Here is a 22,987-nt window from a genome sequence, read left to right on the forward strand (position 1 = left end):
TTCTGTTGAATCTCTTTAATAGCTGTTAACGGCAAGTCTGGAAAAGGTTCAGGACAAAGTTCTTTTTTCTTTCTTTTTTAATTACAAAACTAACAGCTGTTAGAGTCTTCTTTTTTTTTTTCCTTTTTTCTTTTCCCGGCTACAAAATACTCTGGGGAGATACATTATAATTTAAAATATATAATATTGCACAAACAACCAAAAGGTTAATTAAACTAAAGAAATAATTACAAAGAGAAAAACCCCATCCCATCAAAAAAAGATTCAGCATTCTCTCCATCCCACCCCCTCATCGAAGGTTTGAAGTGGAAGTGACCACCACTCTCTTGGCGTCCCTGACCACAATCACTTTAAATCATTGGTGAACACACCAGATTATGTACAAGAATCACCAGAGCAGCATCGTGAAGCACCAGGGTCTCCAGGGATTCCTGCAGCCCCTCATTCCCCCAAGAGAGGTGCAGCTTTTACCAGAGTGGAGGGTGAGAGCCACAAGGATTTGATCTGCCTTCAGGAAGAAGAGCTTTTGCAGAAACCTGATGACAGTCTCAAGAAGCTCACCCCCAGCATATCCCTTCCAAGACGCAGAAGGGTTGAGGTGGAGAAGATGGGCTTACCAGAGTTGTAAGTACTCAGCTTTGATCACTGCTCTGTACCGCTGGTAGCTGGCTTGTGTCCTAAGCTACAGGGGAGTCGAGGTGGGTAGCTGGTTGGACAAGGTATCCCGCCAGGTAACACACAGAAGGGCCTGAAGTGGCCCCCTCCCTTCTTGGGGAGGGGAAGAAGAGCAAGAGCAGACTCTTGCAGGTGGCACAGCTGGGCTAAGGACTCGGGTGCATGTGACATGAAGAAGCCTTGGGAAAGGCGTTGGGGACATACCAGCCTGGACTGGGTAAAAGGGAGTTTGGTCTCTAGATTCTGAACCACAAGGAACCTTTCCAGGAATGGAAGATGCCTGGGAGCGGGAGATTCCTAAGAGAGGCAAGTTTCCCAGAAATGAATGCCTCTTACCTGCTGGGATAGGAACCAAAATGTGTTCACCATCCCTGTCTAGCCAAGGGCAGGTGGCATGGCCTTCTTTGCCTGCTTATGGGTGACAGAGTGTGTTGTCTCGGCGTCCTCCAAGAGACTGGTAGCTTGGCCTCTGCCTACACAGGCAGATGGGCTAGGGCTATCCGTTGGGACTTCCCAGCAAGAGTCCCCAGGAACAGTGGGTGTTCAGCAGAGAAGTGTAGGCTCTTCTGGTGAGGGGGGTAGGTTTCCTCCCCGTCGGGTCATCCTATGGTTGGCACAAGTCAGAGTTCCTGGTTTGGATTTAGCAAGCCCCTTCCCAGATGTGAGCAGAGGCCCAAAGGGCCAACAAAGAACAACCCAGAATCTGCCTAGAGCTCTGGCTGACAGAGGCCATTTGGGGGACATTCTTAGTCAGTGTCTTCCAGGGCCGGGCGGAGACGAGCGAGGGAGGTGGGAAGTGCTGTGGGTAGGGGAGCGGCTTGCTCTGGCTCCCCTCATTCCCAGTCCTCCCACTCTACATCTTCCAGCTGCAAAGGGAGGGGATAATGGAGAGCACAAACACGTATTACTCCTCTGAGTCAAGCTGAGACCCAAGCTCCCCGGCTGCCTCCATTTTGGGATAGCCCTCCCCGCAGCCCCAGCCCCAACTCTCCCGGGCCATACCCGGCCTCCTCTCAGAGCGAACCACTCGCTTCAAGGAATGTCTGGGGAGCAGAGCTGCTCTCTGCCCAAGCGGTGGGCCTGCTGCTCTGATGGTTCCAGACTCAAAGGAAATGCTTCTACCAACCAACACTGGACACCACAAGGGGATGCCCTGCCTACAAGAAGCCTGTCAGTCAATCCCTGAAGGAGAACTTGTCTCCTGCGGAGCAGGTAAGAACATGGCCCTGAGAGGCAGGGAACTTTACAGTGGTGCTGTGATCAGAAGCAAGCGTGGCACTGGACTACAGGTGCTCGCAGGGCCTTCACTAGGGGCTCCAGCACCCTAATTCCCAGCTGAAGTCTCCCCAGGCAACCCTCTCTTGGCCTGCTGTCAGCAGATCCCCTGATATGATGGGTTATAGAATGATTTTGTTCAGGTATATCGTATGTCGGGTTTTAAAGAGGGCTGCAAAGACACCAAAGCCATGAAGGCCACGTGGCATAAGAGGTGCCATGGGCCTTCTCTACCCCGGGTATAGTGAGGTCACAGGTGTAAAATACTCTTGTGTAGGTCACTATCTCCCTCCAGGCTTCAGTCTCTCAGCATGAAAAACAAGGCCCTTCCCATTCTCTCTACTCTGTTCACCTCTTTATAGCAGGTTCCTGAGCTACATGTTGGAAGGAATCATGGGGTTCTTGTGTGACAGTGGATATAACACTGACTTGAATCAGATGTGTGGGCTGGAGCCTCCGTCCTGTCCCTTATTAGCTATGAGAGATTTTTGCCCAGCCCCTCATTCAAAACGACCATCCTTGATTCTGAGAGGAAGTGAAGAATAAGAATAGGCCTCTGAGCTTATAACTGTTTTGTGGTGGTTTCAGGAACGTCTATTAGTGCGCCCATGTCCCCAGGCACTATGCCTAAGGTGTGCACATGCATCATCTACCACAGCATGAGATTATAATGATCAGTGCCATATTTTAGATGGGGAAACAGAGGCTCAGGTTAAGTGATCACATTGTCTTTTGTCTCCAAGGCCAGAAATCTGCTCAGGTCCCACACCTGGCGACCATGAGTCAAAAGGTCTGGGGCAGGGTTTGGCATCTGTATTTTTTAGTAGATCCTCAGGTGATTCTGATAGGAGCTAATGTCAAGAACTCCCCCATCCATCCCCCTGGAATTGAGGGGAAGCGGACCCTGCTAATGGACTACTGTTCAGGGCCTGAGTGGGAGGCCCTAGCTTCCTTCCCGCAGCCTGCCACCTCAGACAGGAGCGGGATCCACCTTGAGGGGACAGTCGGGCTTGGCAGGGAGAGTCCTCAGACCTGGAATCATTGCACTTGCCTCCCTGTGGCCAACCAGGCCCACTCACCTCACCGGAAGCATCCACTTTGGAAAGTGCCATCTGCACTTCTTCTTCAGTCATGTCCAAGTCAAAGTCCTTCTCCCAGTCCTCACTGATGTCTGTGCTTGAGCCTGGAACCATGACCCATAGTGTGAGAGACAGGAAGGGGGATGTGAAGAGGCTGTAGCTGGGGGTGATGGAACTCTTTAGAAAGGCCTGACAAATACACACCAAAGGTCTTTACATTCTGTTTTCTCTGGCTCAGTGATCCCACTTTTAGGAATCTATTTTAAGGAAAAATCCTGGATTCAGTAAAAAAATTTAACCAAAAGGATGTTCACTGTAGTGCTGTTACAGTGATGAAAACTTAAAAAACTACCTGAAAGTTCACTGATAGGGAATTACAAAAATAAACGGTATAGTCATATGATGGAACATTATGTGGCTTTTAAAGGTTAGGCTATAGAACATTTATATACATGGCAAAATAGTCTTAAACTATTAAGTGAGAAAAAGCAAGTTACTGAATAGTGGAGAAGTACTGTGGTCCAGAAGCTCCCTAGGGGCCATGGAAATCTTCCGGAAGAAATAAACAATGAACCTCTTCCTCCTCAATCACTCCATTCTACCTACACTGATCCTGCTACTCCTGAAACACACCAGGCACATTCCCACCTAGGGCCTTTGCAAGGACTGTTCCCTGTACCTGGAACTCTTCCTCAGATACCCACAGGCCAACTCGCTCGCTTCCTTCACACCTTTACTCAAATCTCACCACCTAAATGTGGCCTACCCCGACTGTCCTATTTTCAGTTGCACCCTGACCCCTCACTCTGCTCTGGTTGTTCTTTTTTCTATTGTATTTACCACTTTCTAGTGTATTACATAATCAGATTCACTATGCTCATTGTCTAATAGTAGAGGAGCTGGAATGTGAGCTCCCGAGGACGGGGATCTTCTGTTTTCTTATGTATTCCAAGTGACTAGAACAAATAGTTTGTACTCAGTAAATATTCGTGGACTCTTTCTCTAAATCAGGGGTTGGCAAACTAGGGCCTGTGGACCAAATCCAGCCTACTGTCTGCTTTCGAAATAAAATTTTGGAACACAGCCATGGCCACTTGTTGACATATTGTCTATGACTGCTTTCATGCTGAAACGACAGAGTTGGGACAGAAACTGTATGTCCCCAAAAGCCTAAAATATTTGTGACCTGGCTCTGTGCAGAAAACATTTACTCCTCCCTGTTCTAGGTAATTCTGATGCCTGCTAAGGTTTGACAACTGCTCCAAACATTCATATTTGGGTATGCTTTCTTACCGGCAATATAAAAAAAATGTACATGTGAAAGTTATTAGTAAGAAGAAAACTACAAAAATCGTTCCTGTAAAAAAGAGTATATGCAGTATGATTCCATTAAAAAAAAATACGCTCACAGATGCATGCACACATACAGAGAGAATAAGCAAAATACCCACAAGAATACTAACAATAGTTATCACTAGGTGATGAGGTCATGGGGTAATATATTTTTTTAAATGAACACATATTACTTTGTAATCATTTTTTTAAAAAGCACCTTTAAAAAGAGTAAGCTCTGATCCCCCAATGACACCACCTGTAAATACCTTGTTTCTTCCTGTCCAGCTTCTTCCTCACCATGCACCCAGGCTCTGAGACCTCCCCAAGCCTGGCCTCCGCGTTCCTTATTAGGGTTCTTGCACTGTTCTCTAGTCACCCAGCTAGCCATAAGTGGTGTGGTAACAGCAGGGTCTCTGGAGCCAAGCAAACCTGGGTGGAACCCTAACTCTTTTATCTATTGTGTAGTCTTGGGCAAGTTATTCTGGGCTTCAGTTTATTTATAAAGTAAGGATAAAACCACCCTCTTTGCAAAGAACCACTGGAGGAGCTTATTAGAACGCAGATTCCTGCTTTCCCATCCCCCTCATTCAGATTCAGCAGGTGTAGGTGGTGACCCAGAATTCTGCATTATAAACAGGTACCTAGATGATTCTGTATAGACCTTGGCCTGCAGTTGAGATACAACAGTGTTAAAATTAGCAGTATCATGTAAAGTGCCTAACATATATACACGGTGGATATTTAACAAATGGAGCTGTTAAAGGCCTGGTCCCAGAGTTAAGTAATTTTGCACATGGTCCCACAGCCAGTCAGGGGCAGATGTGCAACCAAGACCCAGTTCTTCTGACTCCACATCTAAGGCTCCCTGTGCTTTCAGGACACTCTTGGTGGCTTGCGTCTGGCTCCCTGTCAGTGCAGGCTTCCTGTGGGTTAGAAGCTGGACTCCCGGCTGATTTCTCCCTCCAGAGCTGTGGCTGTCTGTGGTCATGACAGCTTTTCCTAACCCCAGGTTGCCCTCCAGGGATTTGAAACTCTCCTCTTCAGGCTTAAATGCTAGGGCAGACCCTTCGGGGTAAAAAAGAAAGCATCAGCTAACATTTTTGGAGCACTTTACACCCACCCTCTGGGATATGTATTAACAGTCCCAATTTACAGGTGAGGAAACAAAGGCTTTGAGTGGCAGAGATGTGAATCTGGGCTTTCTCTGCCACCTGCCTCCTCCCACCATCCTGTCCTGTCACACAATGAGAGTACTAAGCTCTCCTTTACACTGTGCACGTGGCAGAGAACTGATCTATGCAACAACAATTTAAGATTTCATGATGAAGTTCTACTGTTTTCTTTTGTTTGTAAGAAAGGGGAGTTTTCAGGTGATTATTAACCTCGTGGTGCTGTCACTCACAGCTCATTTTATTCTGTTTAATTGGCTCTTTGCTTCTCCAGAGAAGAAATGGAAGCAAAAGCCACTCCCAGGTCAGTCAGTTGTGAAGTGGCGCTTTAAGCCCAGAGCTCCTTCCAGTCCGCAGGCCACAGGGCCTGCCCTCATCTCCCCTCTCTGCTCCCTGCTGAGGGAGCCTGAGCAGGGTAAGTCTAGTCTCCTTGCTCAAATGGATCTCGGCACAAAATACAGGTGGGAAGCAGCTCTGCAATGACAGGCATCACCCTGGGACCTTAGAGGTCCCTGTGGCTGGGCCACCTCCAGAGACTGCTGTATCCAGAGACCAAGCCTCCCTCATGTCATCTGGACACAAGAGGGAGAAGGAGTCACTCTGCCTCCAAGCCTCTTTTAAGATTCTTCCTCCCTTTACTCTGTCCCCACTGTCCCACCCTAGTCTAAGACCCCAGCTTCCCCCCACTAAGTGACTACAACTACTTCTGGTGGGTCTTCTGCACTGAATCCCCAGGTCCTCCTTTTGCGAATCCCCCAGTGCATTAGAGGCAGTATAGCGCACTGTTAAGAGCTCATGCTGCATCTTCCCCATAATCTCATTTCTTCCAGTCTCTACCCACCATTCATTTTTTCTCATCACGCTCTCCAACAGCCCAATTCCCAATGGAAACAATAATTCTTTAACCTTCCAACTGTTTCACTGTTATTCCCTCCCTTACCCAGCTCAGATTCCATGAACCATCATTCTGATCGCTTCTTGCATACACTTGGACTCTTGTCTTTCTGAGTTCACCTGGGTAAGCTTGAACCCTGATTAAGTCCAACTCCCCATCTGCTCTGTGCCTGCACCTGAGCAACTGAATGTGGCTGGACAAAAGTACAACTGTGCTGACTGGTGTCTCTTAAAATTCACGACCGTTATCTCAAATGGACCCTTCGTACCATCCACCCAGCAACCCCACACCACCTATTGGGTCCATCACCTACTCTTCACTCTCCTAAAGGCAATGTCACACTTTTCTAAATACCTACTGGATGGGTGATTGATCTCAGTTTCCTACCAGTAACAAAAAAAAAAAAAAAAAAAGGAAAATCTCACAGATCTCAGGATTTTTGTGAAGATTGAGTGATATGCATATCAAGTGCTTAGCACAGAGCTATACAGACATACAGAAAGTGCTCAGAGAACGGTACCTCTTATTATCTTCATCATCTCCCCAAAGCAGGGCTCTACCCAAATTTCTTCCCTAACTGAGGACCTATCAGGAAATAATTACCCCCAACTTACAGAGGAGAAAACGGAGGCTTAGAGAAGATCAGTAGCTTTTCTGAAGTCACATGGCTCATGAGAAAAGTTGGGATTTGAACCCAGAACTGTCTGAACTCCAGAGCCTGAGCCCTTAGCCTCTACATGTAAAGCTTTTACTACAGGTTGGGCATATGAGCAGCATGCCCTGTTGCTTTGTGGCACCAAGTCCAACTTTCTGAATTCGGCTTAAGATTTTAAGTTCTTGTTCCTCCCTCTCCTGGGAACAATACAGAAACGTGGGCTTTGGTCACCCCCTTCAATGTGCCCCATGTCCCCATGTCCTTAACACACGATCTGACATGTGGGGGACTTTGTAGGCCCTCTCAGCCTGGACTACCGCTCCCCGCGCACCTGCCCCAAACTCTCCAACTCTCCTATACAATGCCTGTCTCCTTGGTGAAACACCTGCTGATGCGCGGAGGTTCCTTCTTTCTCTGAACTCCTGTACCAAGCCTGTCTCATACTGCTTCGTGGCTCATCATAGACTGCAGCCTTTACCCCGCCCTCCTCAGTGTCTTATAAAGAGTAGGTAGGAGCTCAATGGATGACCTCACTGAATCAGAGTCAGAAGGAAAACACTGTGTTGGAAACTGGAAATCAGCCTGTTTCCCATCCACTGCAGTAAGCCAGCCCCTCACTGCCAGTAGGCCAGTGCTCACCTGCTGGGCAAGCTTTGTGGCCAACTGGTGCTGAGTGTTGGCAGACAGGATGCCTGTGTGTAAGGAGCTGAGGGGAAGTCTTGCTGACAACTGGCTATCTCTGGAGAGGTATTTTGGATGTGGCAAAACAAGCTGACACCAGAGCCATCACTGTCCTTTAATTGCAGGAGTTAGAGAGAGGTCTCCCCTTGACATAAAGTCAAAGTGTCTACAGTCTAAAATTTCATTATGCAGATAAGAAACTAAAGCTTTATTACTTAAGCTGGGTCACTGCAAGTTCATGAGTATTCATTTTATTCTTCTTTAAACTGTACATGTAAGTTTTGTTTATATATTTTATAATAATAACAATTAACACAGGCCTAGGGAAGCTAACTGACTTTCCTGAGGTCATCCATGGAAGAAGACCCTTGACAGCAATCAATGTTACAGGAGTACAGGAGTTCCCACCCCAAAGTTGAACTGTTCAAAAGGATAGAAACTGACACAGTGTGGTAGTTAAGGGCATGGGTTTCAGGTCAGACAGAGCTGGGTCTGAATCTGGGCTTGCTACTTCCTGGCCGTGTGAATTTGAGCAAGTTACTTAACATCTCTGAGGCTCACTTTCTTCATCTGTAAAATGAGGACAGTTATATGGAGTTGTGAGTTGTAAACTGGAAATTAACATGCTCCCCTGGTAACTGAGAAATTAAATGCAATATTACATCCTTAACACATGATTTGACATAAACCTTATTTTGTTGAATCTAAAACCCCAACAATTGTAAGATGCATCCTAATTTCAGAGAATAAATGCATCTTGGAATTGATGGAATAGAGTATACTAAATACTCAACCTATAGTAGCTGTCATCATCATCATCATCAGTAGCACAAATGAAGGCCATCTGCTCCTAGGATCCTCACATGGGACAAGGAGACAAGTCTGCCTTGTGAGGTGGCAACTCTCACCTGCCCTGCCCGCACACGCTCCCTGGGCTTTGGCCTTGGCTTACCTTTTTTTCCATTGTTGGAGGGTGTAGACTTCCCGCTGTCTGAATTCAGCTCAAACACCCGTAAGTCTGTGAGTACCTCCTCCCTGAGAGTCTCTACTCTGGCTGGAGGCCGGGGCTCTGGACCGCTGGGGCGGCCAGCAGGGGTGTGGGGCTTGGACTGAGCTAGGGGTGGGGGTCCAGTCTCGCCCACATCCACAGCCAGGTGCTGTTCCTCCAAAGATGCCTCTAGAAGCTTTTGGGACAGGTCCTTGGGCAGCACTGGTGCCTCAGATGCAGGGGTAGGTTTGGCAATCTGTGTCACGAGGGAGATGCTCTCACTGCTCTCCGATGGAGTCACCTCTGTTGGAGCCTCAACCGGGGTCACCAGACTCTCTGCACAGGGGCTCTGGGGGCCAGGTCCTCCTTCAAGGGATGTGGGAGTTTTGGCCACAGGAAACTTGGCCTCTTTTGGAGATGTGGGTGAAATGCCCACAAGCTCCTCTGTCAAGAGAGAAAGGTAGGGAAAGAGAGTGATGTACCCTGGTTAGCCCCAAAACAACCTTGGAGCTCTCTGAAAACAGACCTCAGGTTCCCACCAAAGTTTGCTCTAACCAAAACTAATGGGTGCCAGTTTCCTCACCTCCCTCTCCATCACAGTTCTTCTGCAGATAATCCCTGTTGGTCAAAGTCTCTCCCACCCTTGAGGCACAGCACGTGCCTGGTGGGCAGTCAGCTTCTAGCAGTGCAGCCCAAGATAATATTATAGCTTAGAAAGCCAAGGCTTTAAAATCAGTCAGTTTGAGGTTCATGTTGGGCTCTGCTATATCCCAGGTGCATGATCTTGGGCGAGCCACTTAACTCTTCTTTAACCTACCTGCCTCATTTGCAAAAGAGGGATAATGAAGTTGTGGTAAGGACCATACATGTAAAGCTTATAGTACAGGTTGGGCATATAATATAAGCACTTAGTAACTGTGTTAACACACCATGCAGCTGGCTCCCACACACTGTCCTAAGCTGAGCTACCAGGTAGAGGGAGCTCAGCTCCGTCCCTAGGCCAGCAGTTCCCAGGTCTGGCTGGCCATTAACATTACCAGTGGAGCTTGTTAAAAATACAAGTTTGGCCACATGTCCATAGAGTCTTATTTAGAAGTGGAAGAAGGGAATCTGGAATTTCAATAAGCATCCCCTACTCTGAAATACTGGTCCATGGGCTGGCAGGGAAATCTGCTTCAACTGACATATGCGATTTCTGTACCTAAACCTGGGATCCACCAGCCTTGGTAAACAACCCCTTGTTAGCTCAGCGTATCCTGGCATGTGCAAACACCATATTCATTCCCTCCTCTTCCCTGGGGTGCCATGTCCCTCCAGGCTTCAGAGAGAATGGCCCAGACAGTCCCCCACAGGCAGGACTTGGTACTTTCTCATCACCTCTCAATACCTCTTACCTTCTTCCTCCTCCCAGCCAGGCTCTTCAGAGATGCTCTGTTCTGCACGCTGCTTCAGGGCATCCCTCCGGGCCTGCTCCTGAATGTGGGGGAGTAGATGGCCAGAAGCAGTCAGGGAACCCTCTTCCCCAGACTCTGGTCCTGACCGCAGAACTCTTGGCACCCTCTGTCCCCTTATTCCCTCAACAAAATCCAGCCCCCTTCCCCCATGGCTGAGTGGAGTACCTTCCCTGGTTAGGCCAGCATACCTGCTCTAGTTGATGGACTTTATAGAAATACCGATGCCAGAATTCTGAATGGGAAACAGCTGCAGGCACCTGGAGGGAGGGGACAGTGGAGATGAGACTTTGGGAGTGGGTGTGTGGGGTCTATGTCCCCGGCCTCATCAGCCAGCTCCCAGCCACTCTGGATATCAGATGGGACAAGTGGCTGAGTAGTGATTCTTAGAGCACTTCCACCCCCCAGACCCGCCTTCCTGGCCCAGCTTGGCCAGAGAGGAAGAAAAGAACTCCCATCAGGCTTTGCTGGCCCATCCATTTCTCACCGTGATTGCCAGAAGCCTGGCAAATCAGTTTCCCCCACGTGGATTCTTGGCTCAGGAGCTGGCTGGTTTGGCTCCACAGGGCCTCCTGCTGCTCTCTAGGCCAGAGGACTCCACAGTGACTCTGGACATGTCCCTCCCACCTCCCCACACCTCAGGCCGGGAGTTGGTTGAGGTCCTGCCAGCTGTGCCCTCACCATCTTGGTGTAGAGGGCCCGGATGGAGGGGCTGCCTACAAGGAGCTCTGAGATCTCCCCCTTCTTCTCCTCCAAGCAGAACTGGGAAAGCCAGGTGTCAAACAACTCCGGGGGCCCTGCAGAGGGACAGACACTGATGGTCAGTTCCGTGGGTCTGGAGAAAGAACACTGGGCCTAGAGAAATCACACCTAAGCCTGGACATGGACAAAGAGGAAAGCTTAAGGTTTTTCCAAAGCCATATGGCCCAAGGTGGGGGGTCAGGCAGGGTGAAGGGGTGGGTAGGCCTGATATCAGGGCATGGCCCCTAAGTGATCACTGGGAGGGGCTGCAGTCTCCATTCTCTCCCATGCCTGCTTGCTTTTTATCCCACTGCACTTGGCTACTGAATCCTCTCCTCTCTGAAACAGCTACTCTCAGGTTACCACCAGTGACCCTATGTTGCCAAATCCAATAGCAGATTCTCCGTCCTCCCTCATGTGACCATCCTACAGTTTCTGCCCTGGGAGCCACTACCTTCCTCTTGAAGCCCTCTTCTCTCCTGGCTTCTCACTCTTTTGTGTACTTCCTCCCACTTCTCTCGTTGTTCCATCTGAGTCTTCAGTGGGCTCCTCTTTTTCCTTTCCTTATCTCTTCTTGTTTTCCATTTTCTCCCAAGATAACCTCCACTAAACCACGAGTTTCAACCTCTTCCTCCCACTGACAATTCCTCCATGTGTCTTTGGAGCACAGGCTACCTTTCTGGGCTCCAGATCCAGAGGTCCAGGTGCCTGGACACATCCACCTACACATATGCTGCAAATACAACGTGTGCTCATCTTCTTCCCTCCCCCACCTGTCTCACCCAGTTATCCACTGGAGAGCTGGAGGCCCTCCCAGACTCCTTCCTTATGGAGTCACTCTGGATTCCACTTCCTCAGCGTCTCTTATACATGCATACCTTCCTCTTCATTCCACCCGCCCCTTCCCTGGTTCCGGCTTTACCTCTGACATGAGGATTCCTACCAAGCCTCGTAACTGGTCTTCCCATCTTCCATCTCTCCCTCTCTATTTCATCCTACAAAACACTGCTTGAAGGCTCTTTTATAAAATGCAAAATCTGATCACATCAGGTCTCAAAATGCTTCAACAGTTCTCTACAGGAGGGCATTTTAGGCTATGGTCCAAAGATGGGCTTCAAAGGGTTAAAGAATTCCCATATGCATATAAAATTCTGTTGAGAGAGGGCTTGTTATTTTCAACAGATTTTTAAAGGCCTTTGTGACTTAAAAAAAGGTTAAGAACCACTATCTTGAGCCTTTTAGGACAAAATTCCAACTGCTTAGTCTGGTACCCAAAGCCTTTCCAGTCTGGTGCCCCTGGCAGCTCTCACTGCCCTCATTTCCTCACATGCGCCCTTTGTCTGGCCTTCCCAAATGCCTAGGTTTTTCGAGAACTTCAAATTCCTGTTGTCCTGCTTGAACACCCTTCCCCCACTTCTAAAAGTAAAATTAGTTTACTTCTAATTCATCGGTAAAACCTCAATTCAGGTGTCACATCCTAGGTTTCCCAGGCTGGGTTACATGCCATCTTCTGGGATCCCACTGCTCCCCTCTTTCTGTGGAAGCAGTCAAGTCACTCTATCTTTAGTATCTTTGCTTCATTCCCTGTTTCTGTCTCCTAACAGCAGGTTCCTGGAGGTCTGGACAGGGTTGATTGAGGGTTCAACTCATTTCTGGTGTCTGGTTCCCAGCCTGGGGCTTGCTGCACAGCAGGAGCTTAGCAAACGGGCCAAAAGGAAGGCAGGCAGGGCAGCAGGGCTGGGAGGGAGCCTAAGCTGAGGATGAGGGACGAGAGGAGCAAAGCCTCTGTAGAAGGGGATGAAGACAGTCTGGGTTCAGGGAGGAAGGGGGACCATCAACCCATCCCACCAGATCTAAGGGTCAAACTAGCCCCACTCTGGTCCCTCTACACAGGGGGTGCCTGGCCACTGCTACCAGAGACAAACAGGGTGCGCAATCCAGACCCGCTTGGTCTCCCTGCCCAGCAAGCCTGCCCCCTCGTCGCTACCCCCTCACCATCTGGTTCATTGCAGTAGGTTGCTGGGTCTGACTGCAGGCTATAAAGGCGAGCCTAAAAAAACAAGAGAAAAGAACAGAAATTCTGGGGTGATGGGGATAGAAAGCAACCCCTCTCTGCCAATCAACCACAACCCAGCTTCTCCCCTGTTGGCTACCATACCCACAGGGCACCTGGCAATTAACACTGTGGGCTATGGAGTGGAGCACTGGGCTAGGAGTCCAAAACTGGGGCTCCTAGAAAAATGGTCTTTCACCCAGTATTCCACCCCTGGAAACTAAGAAAATAAAGGGTAAGCAGGCTATAAAATTATATGTATAAAATGGTTTTGAATTATGTGAGATATGAAAAATGTTAGTGCAAATATATTAATAAAGTCCAAAATTTACTGGCAAATTTTGAAATATTTAACTCTCTCAAATTAAAACAATTCATCAAGAATTTCTTAATTTCATAGCCAGTCTGCCAAATAAACTGCAATCTATGTTCCCATTAGAGCCACAGGAGCGGCAAACTTTAGCTGGTGAACGGAAAGCCCCTCCTTCCTTCCTCATTATTGCAGGAAGCATGGGCTGGCTGTATCACAACTTCAGCAAGCGATTTTGGTGATTCACTGTTATAATTTAAAATCCTATAATTAAAAATTTTTCACAATCCACTTAAATGTGTACTAAGTGGTGGTGCTAATACTAGTGTTGAAAAACATGCTTGAAAAATCATGTTTGGGATTGAAATTCAATGTGGTAAAATGCTATGAAGAAGGCCAAACTGCTGTGACACCACACTGTGAATCTGGGAGAAAACGCTCCACAAAATATGAGGAATAATGGTGAGAAGATAAAATGCAATAGAAATATACTACCATTCTTGTTGATTTAATTGCTTTGAAGATATCCTCCCCCTGTACATTTATTCCTATTGGAAATTAGTCTTAAATAACACAAGTGTGGAGATCATGCCCATTAAGATGCTGTCCAGAGCATTCCTTATTATGGATGAAAGCTGAAAGGAATCCAAATGTGCAGCACTAAGGAAATGACTGAATAAATTATGCTATATACACTTGCAAGAATTTAAAGACATTAAAAATGATGGTGATTAGGAAAGATGCTAATAGTTAATTGTAAATTTTTTTTAAGTGGGTTACAAAATTGCATGTATAAAGTGCTTTTTCTATTAAAAAGCAAAACCCCAAACTATCTTTACCAGTGTTTGCAAGCAAAAAGAAATGGAAGGTTATACACCAACGAAGAATCAGTGGTTCTCTTTGAGTGATGGGATTACGGGTTTAGAAACAATTATCTTCTTGCTTATTGGTATTCTCCAATTTAATTATATACATGTATTTATTTTTTATGAACATGTACTGCTTTGTGAGCTCAGGTTGGAAGCTAGAGCCCAGTGCCGCTAGTGAATACCTTGGTGCCATCATAGGGCTCAGCCGTGCCAGAGGGTGTGCCCATCAGGGTAATGACATCGCAGTCGATGGTTTTGTCTGGTGAGGGTGCAAAGGTGTCGGAGATCACCCCTAGGAAGTCAGACAGCCCTTTCTTCATTTTTTCCGTTGCTCCCGAGGAGCCTTCAGTCTGCAGAGAGAAGCCAACAGAGGAAGCAAGTGGCCCAGGAGCAGGCTGCAAACTGGGGTACAGGGTATGGAGGTATGAAGCATCAGGGGTCAAAGTGTACTGTGTGTGGGGACCAGGGAAATGCTCATGACCTTTCACCCCCATCTCTGGGGTTGGAGAAGGAGAGAGGGGCAGCCAGAGTCCCCATCCCCCAGATGGGGGTGTGGAACAGGGCCACAGTAGGCCTGTGTAGGTCAGAGCAGAGCTCCTTGACTGGCTGTTTCAACAAAATTTCAAGGTCGACCAGGCTGATCACAAATTGACAGGGGAGGATCCATGCCACAGACATTCAGTGGGGAAGAGGACTTATGGGTAGAGTGATGGAAACGGTACTAGCTTTGGGGTCAGTCTTGGATCTGAATCCCAGCTCTACTACTTGTTGGTTATGAGACCTAAACCCTCTCAGAGTCTGTTTCCTTATCTATAAAATGCAGATAAATATACTGTGGAGATTAAAAGCGATAAGGTGTGTACAATGCCCAGCACATGGCAAACATTTAATAACTAGCAGTACTGTAATATTACAATCTCATCATCATCATTGCTCAGGAAGTATTTTGTATGAAAGGTTGAGGACATATGGGTAGGATGAGAACAGACAGCCTTGTCTAGAAGCAAACCTGGGACCAGCTGAGGGCCAATGTATGGACCTCCTAGAAGAGGCAAGTGGGGCACCAATCTTGAGCCACACTGGTCAGAATGCCCTTGAGCAAGAAGGGATGGGATGGGACTTCCCTGGTGGCGCAGTGGTTAAGAATCTGCCTGCCAATGCAGTGGACAGTGGTTCAAGCCCTGGTCTGGGAAGATCCCACATGCTGCAGAGCAACTAAGCCCATGAGCCACAACTACTGAGCCCGCATGCCACAACTACTGAAGCCCGCATGCCTAGAGCCCGTGCTCTGCAACAAGAGAAGCCACTGCAATGAGAAGCCCATGCACTGCAACGAAGAGTAGCCCCCACTCGCTGCAACTAGAGAAGCCCACATGCAGCAACGAAGACCCAATGCAGCCATAAATAAATAAATACATACATACATACATACATAAGTTAAGAAGGGATGGGAGGCTGAGAGACAGGACCAGGCTCTGCAAACCTTGTAGAAAAGTGTCACATTTACTCCTGATTAGGCTGCCCAGGTATTTTAAACCTAGAGACTATCAATGGTGCCTGGCACATGTTGGCACAGATATATAATCATATTTGTTGAATGAGAAAAGGAGTAAATAAATGAAAGAAACAAGTGGCATCTCTGCTACTGGCTGGACTTGCAGCAGTTCAGCTCGATTACTACTTGTTATTCACGCTCATCAGTAGCTGTGGTTAGCAGGCAGACAGTATTTTACAAGATTCAACAAGTATTTTACAAGATTCAACAAAAGAAGCTTGGCTATAAAAACTCCATAACATGTTTTTCATAACATGGCCTCTAATTACAAGGCAACTGATTCAGCTGGTGATCAAAGAAACTGAAATCTGTTCCAATACTAAAGGAGAAACTGTAATATAAAACCAGTATACTATATTTCATTGGAAATTTGAGGTTTGCAGGGATATCTTTGACCATATACAATTTTCAAGTTTCATGCTGACTTTAGAATCTAACTCCTATCTCACAAGAGAATTCCACTATACATCTCTGATTGATAAAACCAGGGCCAGTAAGAATATAAGCTGGCAAAACCTTTCTGGAGGACAGTTTTACAGTAGATATTAAAAGGTCTAAAACAACTATATTCACCCTATATCCTTTCCAATACCTTATTAGGAAAAAAATATTAAGCAGAAAGATTAAGCAATCAGCATGTTCACTGTAACTCTGTTTACAATACTGGAAAAAACAAATAGGAAACTAGGAACTGGTAAAATCCACATAACAGAATACCATGCCATTTTTATGATTCTGTAGAACGAGGTTTGCAATGATTAAGTCAAAAACTAGGTTATGAAACATGGTGTTCATTTGATCCCAGTTTTGAAAAAGAAAGTATACATAAGGGATATACTCCTCAAGTATTAACAGTAGTTAATCTCTGGGAGAGGGACTTATGGGTATCTCTAGGTCTTTCTTTTTCTTTTATTTATCTGTATTTTCTAAATTGTCTACAATGAATGACTTTGCTGATCTGCTAAAACAATACAGAAGTGGGAAAGCTTATTATTACTTAACATATGTAGCTTGTTTGCTTGACAGACATAATTTTCAAAATGGGAGCCTATGGGAAAAAACAATCACTTAACGGTAGAAAGGTTGGGAGCTCCCACCAGGGTCCCAGGCAGGTCAGGCTATGGGGGAAAGTCACTTGGAGGGTGTAGGTGGTACTCACAGCCAGCTTCTCCTTGACCACGCTGGCAGTGGCTGCAATGGTGCAGGCTGTGTCGTGCTGCACCACCTGGGTGAACTCTGTCAGGTCCCGCTTCATGAACTCCAAGGCTTCGGAGGACTAAGGGAAGACAGAGAGGAATGACAGAGCCAGCTGGTGCCACCACCCTTTGTTCCTATTCCCTGTGCTTTAGTATCAGACAGAAACATGGAAAACTCAGTGACATGGGAAGCCTGGGCTCAGAAACAATGCTTACTTGTCCCAATTCCATGACCTGGGATTACCCAACAGCAGAGAGCACAGAGGAACTTCCTGCTGCTCTGAGAACAGGGACTGAGCTCAGCCCAGACACTTATAAGTTATGTGGCCAGGAGGAACTCTCATCTAGCCCTCGGTTTTCTCCTGGGAAATGAGGGAGGTGGAAGAGATCAGTAGTTCTCATGAGCAGAATGGGGAAGGGGGCACACGCAGTCTGAAAACAAAACAGACTTTGATGCATCACTCTGCTATGCTGTAAGTCATGACCTTTGTTTCCAATTTCAAACACGAAGAGAAGGTGTGTGTGTGTGTTTTTTTTTTAATCAAAGGAAAGTGTTTTCTATTTTTACTTTTTTTGTTACAGGGAAATTCAGTTGAAACATGAAACAGTAGGTGAAATTATTTGTGTGAAAGGTTTTATAAGTATGTTGTACTGGTAACAGCAATAGTTTAGAAAGCTTTTATGAGCAATTTTTGACAACACCAGTGAAAAAGGTGTGTGATTTTTTTACATTCAACAAAGGGGGTGTGAAAAGAAATACTGGATCGGATTCTCTCCTAGGCCGCCTTAGTTCCACCATTCCCCAAGGTTCTGTTCATCCATAGAGCTCCTTTGGGCAGAATTGATACTTGCTTGTCGGACCGGTCTGACTCTCACTCTGCACTCAAACCCAGTGTGAGACTGCAGGCCCTCAGCTCTTGTCTAAGCCTTACCTTGTCTTGCTTCATCCTCACCCACTCTAAGACACGTTCCTGGACTATCACTGTGCTCACCCCTTCAAGCCCTTTCATTTTACACAGGGATAATCACCTGCATTTTAAAAGCATGTTTTTGAATGTTCTGGTAATTTTTTCTTTGCAGAAGAGCATGCCTAGTTTTCATCATCCTGGGAAGTCTCTGAATGGGACAGTCTCACCTATCAGCCAGAGGCTTCCCTGCGAGTGGGAATGCCTCCATTTCAGATTCAGGACTCCTTAATTGGAGTGGAAGAGTCATTTATTAATTCTCTCTCCATCCACACCGCCACCACCTTAGTCCAGGCCAACCTGCTCTTTCAACCGGACTCCTTTCCCAGGTTGCATCAGATACCTCTATTACCTTCTCCTCCTGACACCAGTGGGAGCTTTGTAAGTCAGAGCAGACCACGATGCCCCTGCTTTACATTCTTCAGTGATTACACGGTATCCTATGGCAAGTATAAAATCTTTACCTTCACTTACAAGGCCCATATAATCCCACCTCTGGCAGACTCTCTTCCCCTCCCACGATGCCCCTCACTGAGCTCCAGCTGGCCTTCCTCAAAAAGTTTCCCAAATGTTCTACCATCTTCCCTAACTCAGGGTATCTGAACACATCATTCCCTCTCCTTGACACATAGTTCTAACTCTTCAAAACAAGCGAACAAACACAATGAACAAACCCTCTCACCTGGCTATGTTTACATGTCACTTTCTTCAGATGTAGGTTGGCTCCCCTGCTCATGGGCACCTGCACGTTCTCTTCTTTAACATTTACTGTCCTTTAGATTTATGATTACCTGTTCGTGTCTATCCTCCTGGATAAACTGTGAGCTCTGTAAACATAGAACCTTTGTTTTTTGTTCACTGATGCTCTCCCAGTGTCTGACATAGAGCCTGGCATAAAGTAGGCACTCAAAAAATGTGTGCTTGTTAGACTGGTACGTACCAGGGCAATTTTAATTATATAACCATTTACATGATTATTTGATGAATGGTTGTCTCCCTCACAAGACTGTGAGCTCTGAGGGGACCAATATGAACAGATATGGTGCCAGCCCTCCAGGTCACAGTCTACTGGGGAAAATGCTCACGTAACAGTGCTGATGTGCAAGGGCAGAGCAGTGACCGGTGTATTGTGGGGAGGTTGGAAAGACTTGTTGACAGGCCTGGACTGAGCCTTAAAGAATGAGCAGGAGTCATAAGGAAGCCTGGGCGTGGTGAGGCCTGGGGTTTACTGAGGCCTACAAGCACTTCAGTCCTAATGAAAATAAAGGGTAACGCAGAAGTGGTGAGGGATAAAGCTTGAGACGGCAACCTTGGAGGGCCTGGTCAGCCCTGCTGGTGACGGGGAACCACCAAAGTCTGAAGCAGGTGGGACATGATGAGACTTGCGTTTTTGACAGGTCACTCCAGAGACTGGCATGGACTATAGGTCCAAGAATGACAAGATCAGAAATGGAGGAAGACCAGTCAGGAGGCTGTTGCAATAGCCCAGGAAAGGAAATAGAAGAAAATGAACAAGGACAGTGCTGGTCAGGATGAGAAGATGGGACTGGTTCAAGAAATACTAGGCAAAAAAGGTGGATTTGGTGATTAAATAGATGTTTTGACTCAGGACAAGAAAGAGTCGGGAAGAGCTACTGGCAACTAAACTAGGTGACTGCGTGGTTGCAGTGCTGCCAGCTGAGGAAGAAAATGCTGAAGGGGGAGCGGGTTTATAGAGAAGACGGTGACAATGATTTTGGTATGTAGTATCTGCAGTGACTGTGGGATATCTGGGACACCCGGCCAGCCGGAGCTCTTCTCAAATACTAAATCTCACAGAAAAGGATTAGGAGTCTTCCTAAAATGAAAGAGTTTGTTGAGTGAACAGAGCAATGTGTGAGGATAAGGTTCCTCAAACACCACCTTTAAGGGGCAGGCAGAGGAAGAGGAATTCGTGAAACAGGAAAGGAAAGCCTGGAGAAGTTATGTGGAGAACTGAGAGAGAATCATGCCACAAAAGCCAAGGGAGTAGAGTTTCAGGAAAGAGAGAGTGATCACTAGTGTCTAATGCAGCAGAAAGGTCCAGAAAGATAAGACCTGAAAAACACCACTGGATTTGGCAAGTGGTAGGTGAAGCTGAGTGTTTATATAGATAAGTCTATGTGTAGTGGCTTCAGGGGTGGGGAGGGAGTTAAGAGAGATCATGTTGTTGACTTCAAATTTTAAAAAGTAGGAGGTGAGGGCTTCCCTGGTGGCGCAGTGGTTGAGGGTCTGCCTGCCAATGCAGGGGACACGGGTTTGAGCCCTGGTCTGGGAGGATCCCGCATGCCGCGGAGCAACTGGGACCGTGAGCCACAATTACTGAGCCTGCGCCTCTGGAGCCTGTGCTCCGCAACAAGAGAGGCCGCGATAGTGAGAGGCCTGCGCACCGCAATGAAGAGCGGCCCCCACTTGCCTCAACTAGAGAAAGCCCTCGCACGGAAGCGAAGACCCAACACAGCCATAAATAAATAAATAAATAAATAAAATTAAAAAAAAAAAAGTAGGAGGTGAGCTTGTCTCCTGGAAGTAAAAGAGGAAGTGGTTGGACAGGGGACTTGAGGAAGAGTTAGCTTTGGGGAAAGTTTCTGAAGGCAAGGGGAGAAGCAAATATGAGATTGAAAAAAGTTGCTGGGGCAGGGGTGGAGGGTGAGGGGCCCAAGCCCAGAGAGTTTGGGGAATCTGCGGTGGGCCAAAGAGCATCGTGACTTTCCCTACTAGTGTCCATGGGCAAGCAAACACACACACACACACCCAGAGGAATGAAGGGGCAGAGGGAGGCAGATCACAGCACCAAGGGCTGTATTTTCTGGGGCAATATACGCTATGGGGTGCAAGAGAATTGGGGGTGCTGGGAATTGAGTGGTCCAGACAGAGCCAGCATAGGGAGGGAAGGAAGCAAGGCCAGGAAAGTACTGAAAGACCAAGAACAAAATGGAAGGAAAAATGGACTGCAGGTATTTAAGAGGTTTCCCTGTGGCTCTCAATACTTAATAATAAAAATAAGTACTTAGGGCTTCCCTGGTGGCGCAGTGGTTGAGAACCTGCCTGCCAATGCATGGGACACGGGTTCGAGCCCTGGTCTGGGAAGATCCCACATGCCGCGGAGCAACTCGGCCCGTGAGCCACAACTACTGAGCCTGCGCGTCTGGAGCCTGTGCTCCGCAATAAGAGAGGCCGCGATAATGAGAGGCCCGTGCACCGCGATGAAGAGTGGTCCCCACTTGCCGCAACTAGAGAAAGCCCTCGCACAGAAACGAAGACCCAACACAGCCAAAAATAAATAAATAAATAAATATTAAAAAAAAAAAGTACTTATTTAGTACTTACTGTATGCTAGATATTGTTCTTAGTGCTTTACATATATTATCATTTAATCCTCACAACAATCCTAGCAGGTAGGTATTATTAGTATTCCCACTTTACAGATGAGGAACTGAGGCTTTGAGAGGTTAAATATCTTGCCTAGGTTCATATAAGAGTAGGCAATTTAAGTCTTCTCTTTCCAAACAGGGAACTGTCAAAGGCAGAAACAACACCCATTCCCCTTGCTTCAAATGAGAGAACAAAGATGGAAGGCTAATCAACTACCTATTTTTCGTGAGTTATGGTAAGACCAACGTTAAAGGTAACACATAGGAGGCCCTCACACAACATTTGCTAAATGAACGTCAGACTCTCCTTCCAGTAGACTGCTCAACGAAAAGCAAGCTCCTTTGGGGTCTCTTCTATTAAACCTCAGTTTGAAATTCTCTGAGTCTTCATCAACAACATAAACAGCTCAGGTCATTCTCAGATTTTGCTGGGCTGTAGTGATGCTACACTACAAATGCTCCCAGAGTAGAGGATTGATTTAACTGAAGCCAGAAGCCTCTTGGAGTCTGCCCTGAAGCAGGACTCAACCCAGCTGCTTGAGCTAAACAGTAATTAACTTTTTCCAGAATTCAGTTGGGTTGGTTTTGACAAAGTAGCATGGACTGAAACAGCAACACACAATGGCATTGCCCACTGGCAGAGCCAAGCCTCACTCGTCCCACAGGGACTGCTGTTTCCCCACTAGACTGTGAGTTTTGGGAGGTCCAGGATTGCACCTGCTTGGCTAACGTCGGTATCCTCAGGACCACAGAGTCAGACAGTGCTGGCTGTGGCATATACTCTAATATTTAAATGACTAGAGGAGAAAGTTTCTATCGCTAGAATCCTTTTTCTTCAAGGCCGAGATCAAATGTTCTCTCTTCTACGAAGTTGTGAATTTCCCAAGCGGACATAAACCGCTCCTTCCCACGGATTCCTACCACAGGGTCGCTGCAGCCTTTAAGACCGTATTTATTTCACTGTAGCTAGAGTCACACTGGTCTAAGTTGGGGTCTGTCTACCCGTAGGGCCCAAGTCGGCCTCATCCCTGAGGCCCGGCGCCCACACGGGTCCGGCGGGACGGCTCGGACCAGGCTGCAGTGAGGCGGCGCGGGGCCTTGCCGGAGGAAGGGCGCCGGCCCGGCTTACCTTCTCTTTGACTGCCTGGTAGCTCTGCTGCAGCCAGCTCCGCCACCATCCCACGTCCTCCCTGTGGAAGACAGACACATCTGGCGGCCCCCCAGCGCGACTCTCGCCCGCGCAAGGATCGGGTCTCAGTTTCCTCCTTAGATGTGGCCCGCGGGCCGAGACTTCGCAGGCCGCTTCCCCACCCCCTCATGCTGAGACTCCACCCCGTCCTTTCAGCTCCGTCCAGGCCCGCGCTAGCCTCCTGTTCCCCGCGGGGACCCTGGCCCAGCACCCCAGCCCTGGGAGAATTCAGGGCCCAACGCCCGAGAACTGGATGACTGGCTCACCCTTCCGCCATCTTGCCCGCATGACATCACCACTATTTACTGACCTTTGACTTCCGACACGGCACCGCCCCTCAAGCACCGCCCCCGAGCGCGCGGCCCAATCCTCGCGCCGACACCGCCCTCAGCCCAATCTCCACCCCGTTCCCTCATTAGGCTCCGCCTCCTTAAACTAGGTCCAGTCTCGGTCCAGAGTTCGGACTTGAAACTCGGCTCCTGAACGCTCGGTCCAATCCTCACCCAGTACTGTC

At 47.5% G+C, this 22,987-nt stretch overlaps 1 protein-coding gene across 6 annotated transcripts; it reads right to left on the reverse strand.

Moving 5' to 3' along the window:
- BSDC1 (BSD domain containing 1) lies at positions 1-22,777 on the reverse strand. 6 transcript variants are annotated; one of them, XM_036854528.1, is made up of 11 exons: positions 22,740-22,777; positions 22,414-22,474; positions 16,891-17,007; positions 14,359-14,526; positions 12,940-12,994; positions 10,885-11,000; positions 10,395-10,463; positions 10,147-10,225; positions 8,717-9,196; positions 3,030-3,133; positions 1-1,541 (listed from the first exon to the last, which is right to left on the reverse strand). In XM_036854528.1, exons 1-11 carry the CDS (start codon positions 22,748-22,750, stop codon positions 1,509-1,511), a joined length of 1,293 nt encoding a protein of 430 aa, XP_036710423.1. In that variant the 5' UTR covers positions 22,751-22,777; the 3' UTR covers positions 1-1,508. The 6 variants fall into 6 exon arrangements, 5 of the variants coding, with proteins under 5 accessions (XP_036710423.1, XP_036710415.1, XP_036710436.1 ...); XR_005020211.1 differs by having other exon boundaries at positions 111-1,541; positions 3,030-3,218; positions 22,740-22,763; XM_036854520.1 differs by having other exon boundaries at positions 111-1,279; positions 22,740-22,763.
- Positions 22,778-22,987: the final 210 nt, after the last annotated feature.

Source organism: Balaenoptera musculus, chromosome 1 (assembly GCF_009873245.2).
Source record: "Balaenoptera musculus isolate JJ_BM4_2016_0621 chromosome 1, mBalMus1.pri.v3, whole genome shotgun sequence".
Lineage (NCBI taxonomy): Eukaryota > Metazoa > Chordata > Mammalia > Artiodactyla > Balaenopteridae > Balaenoptera > Balaenoptera musculus.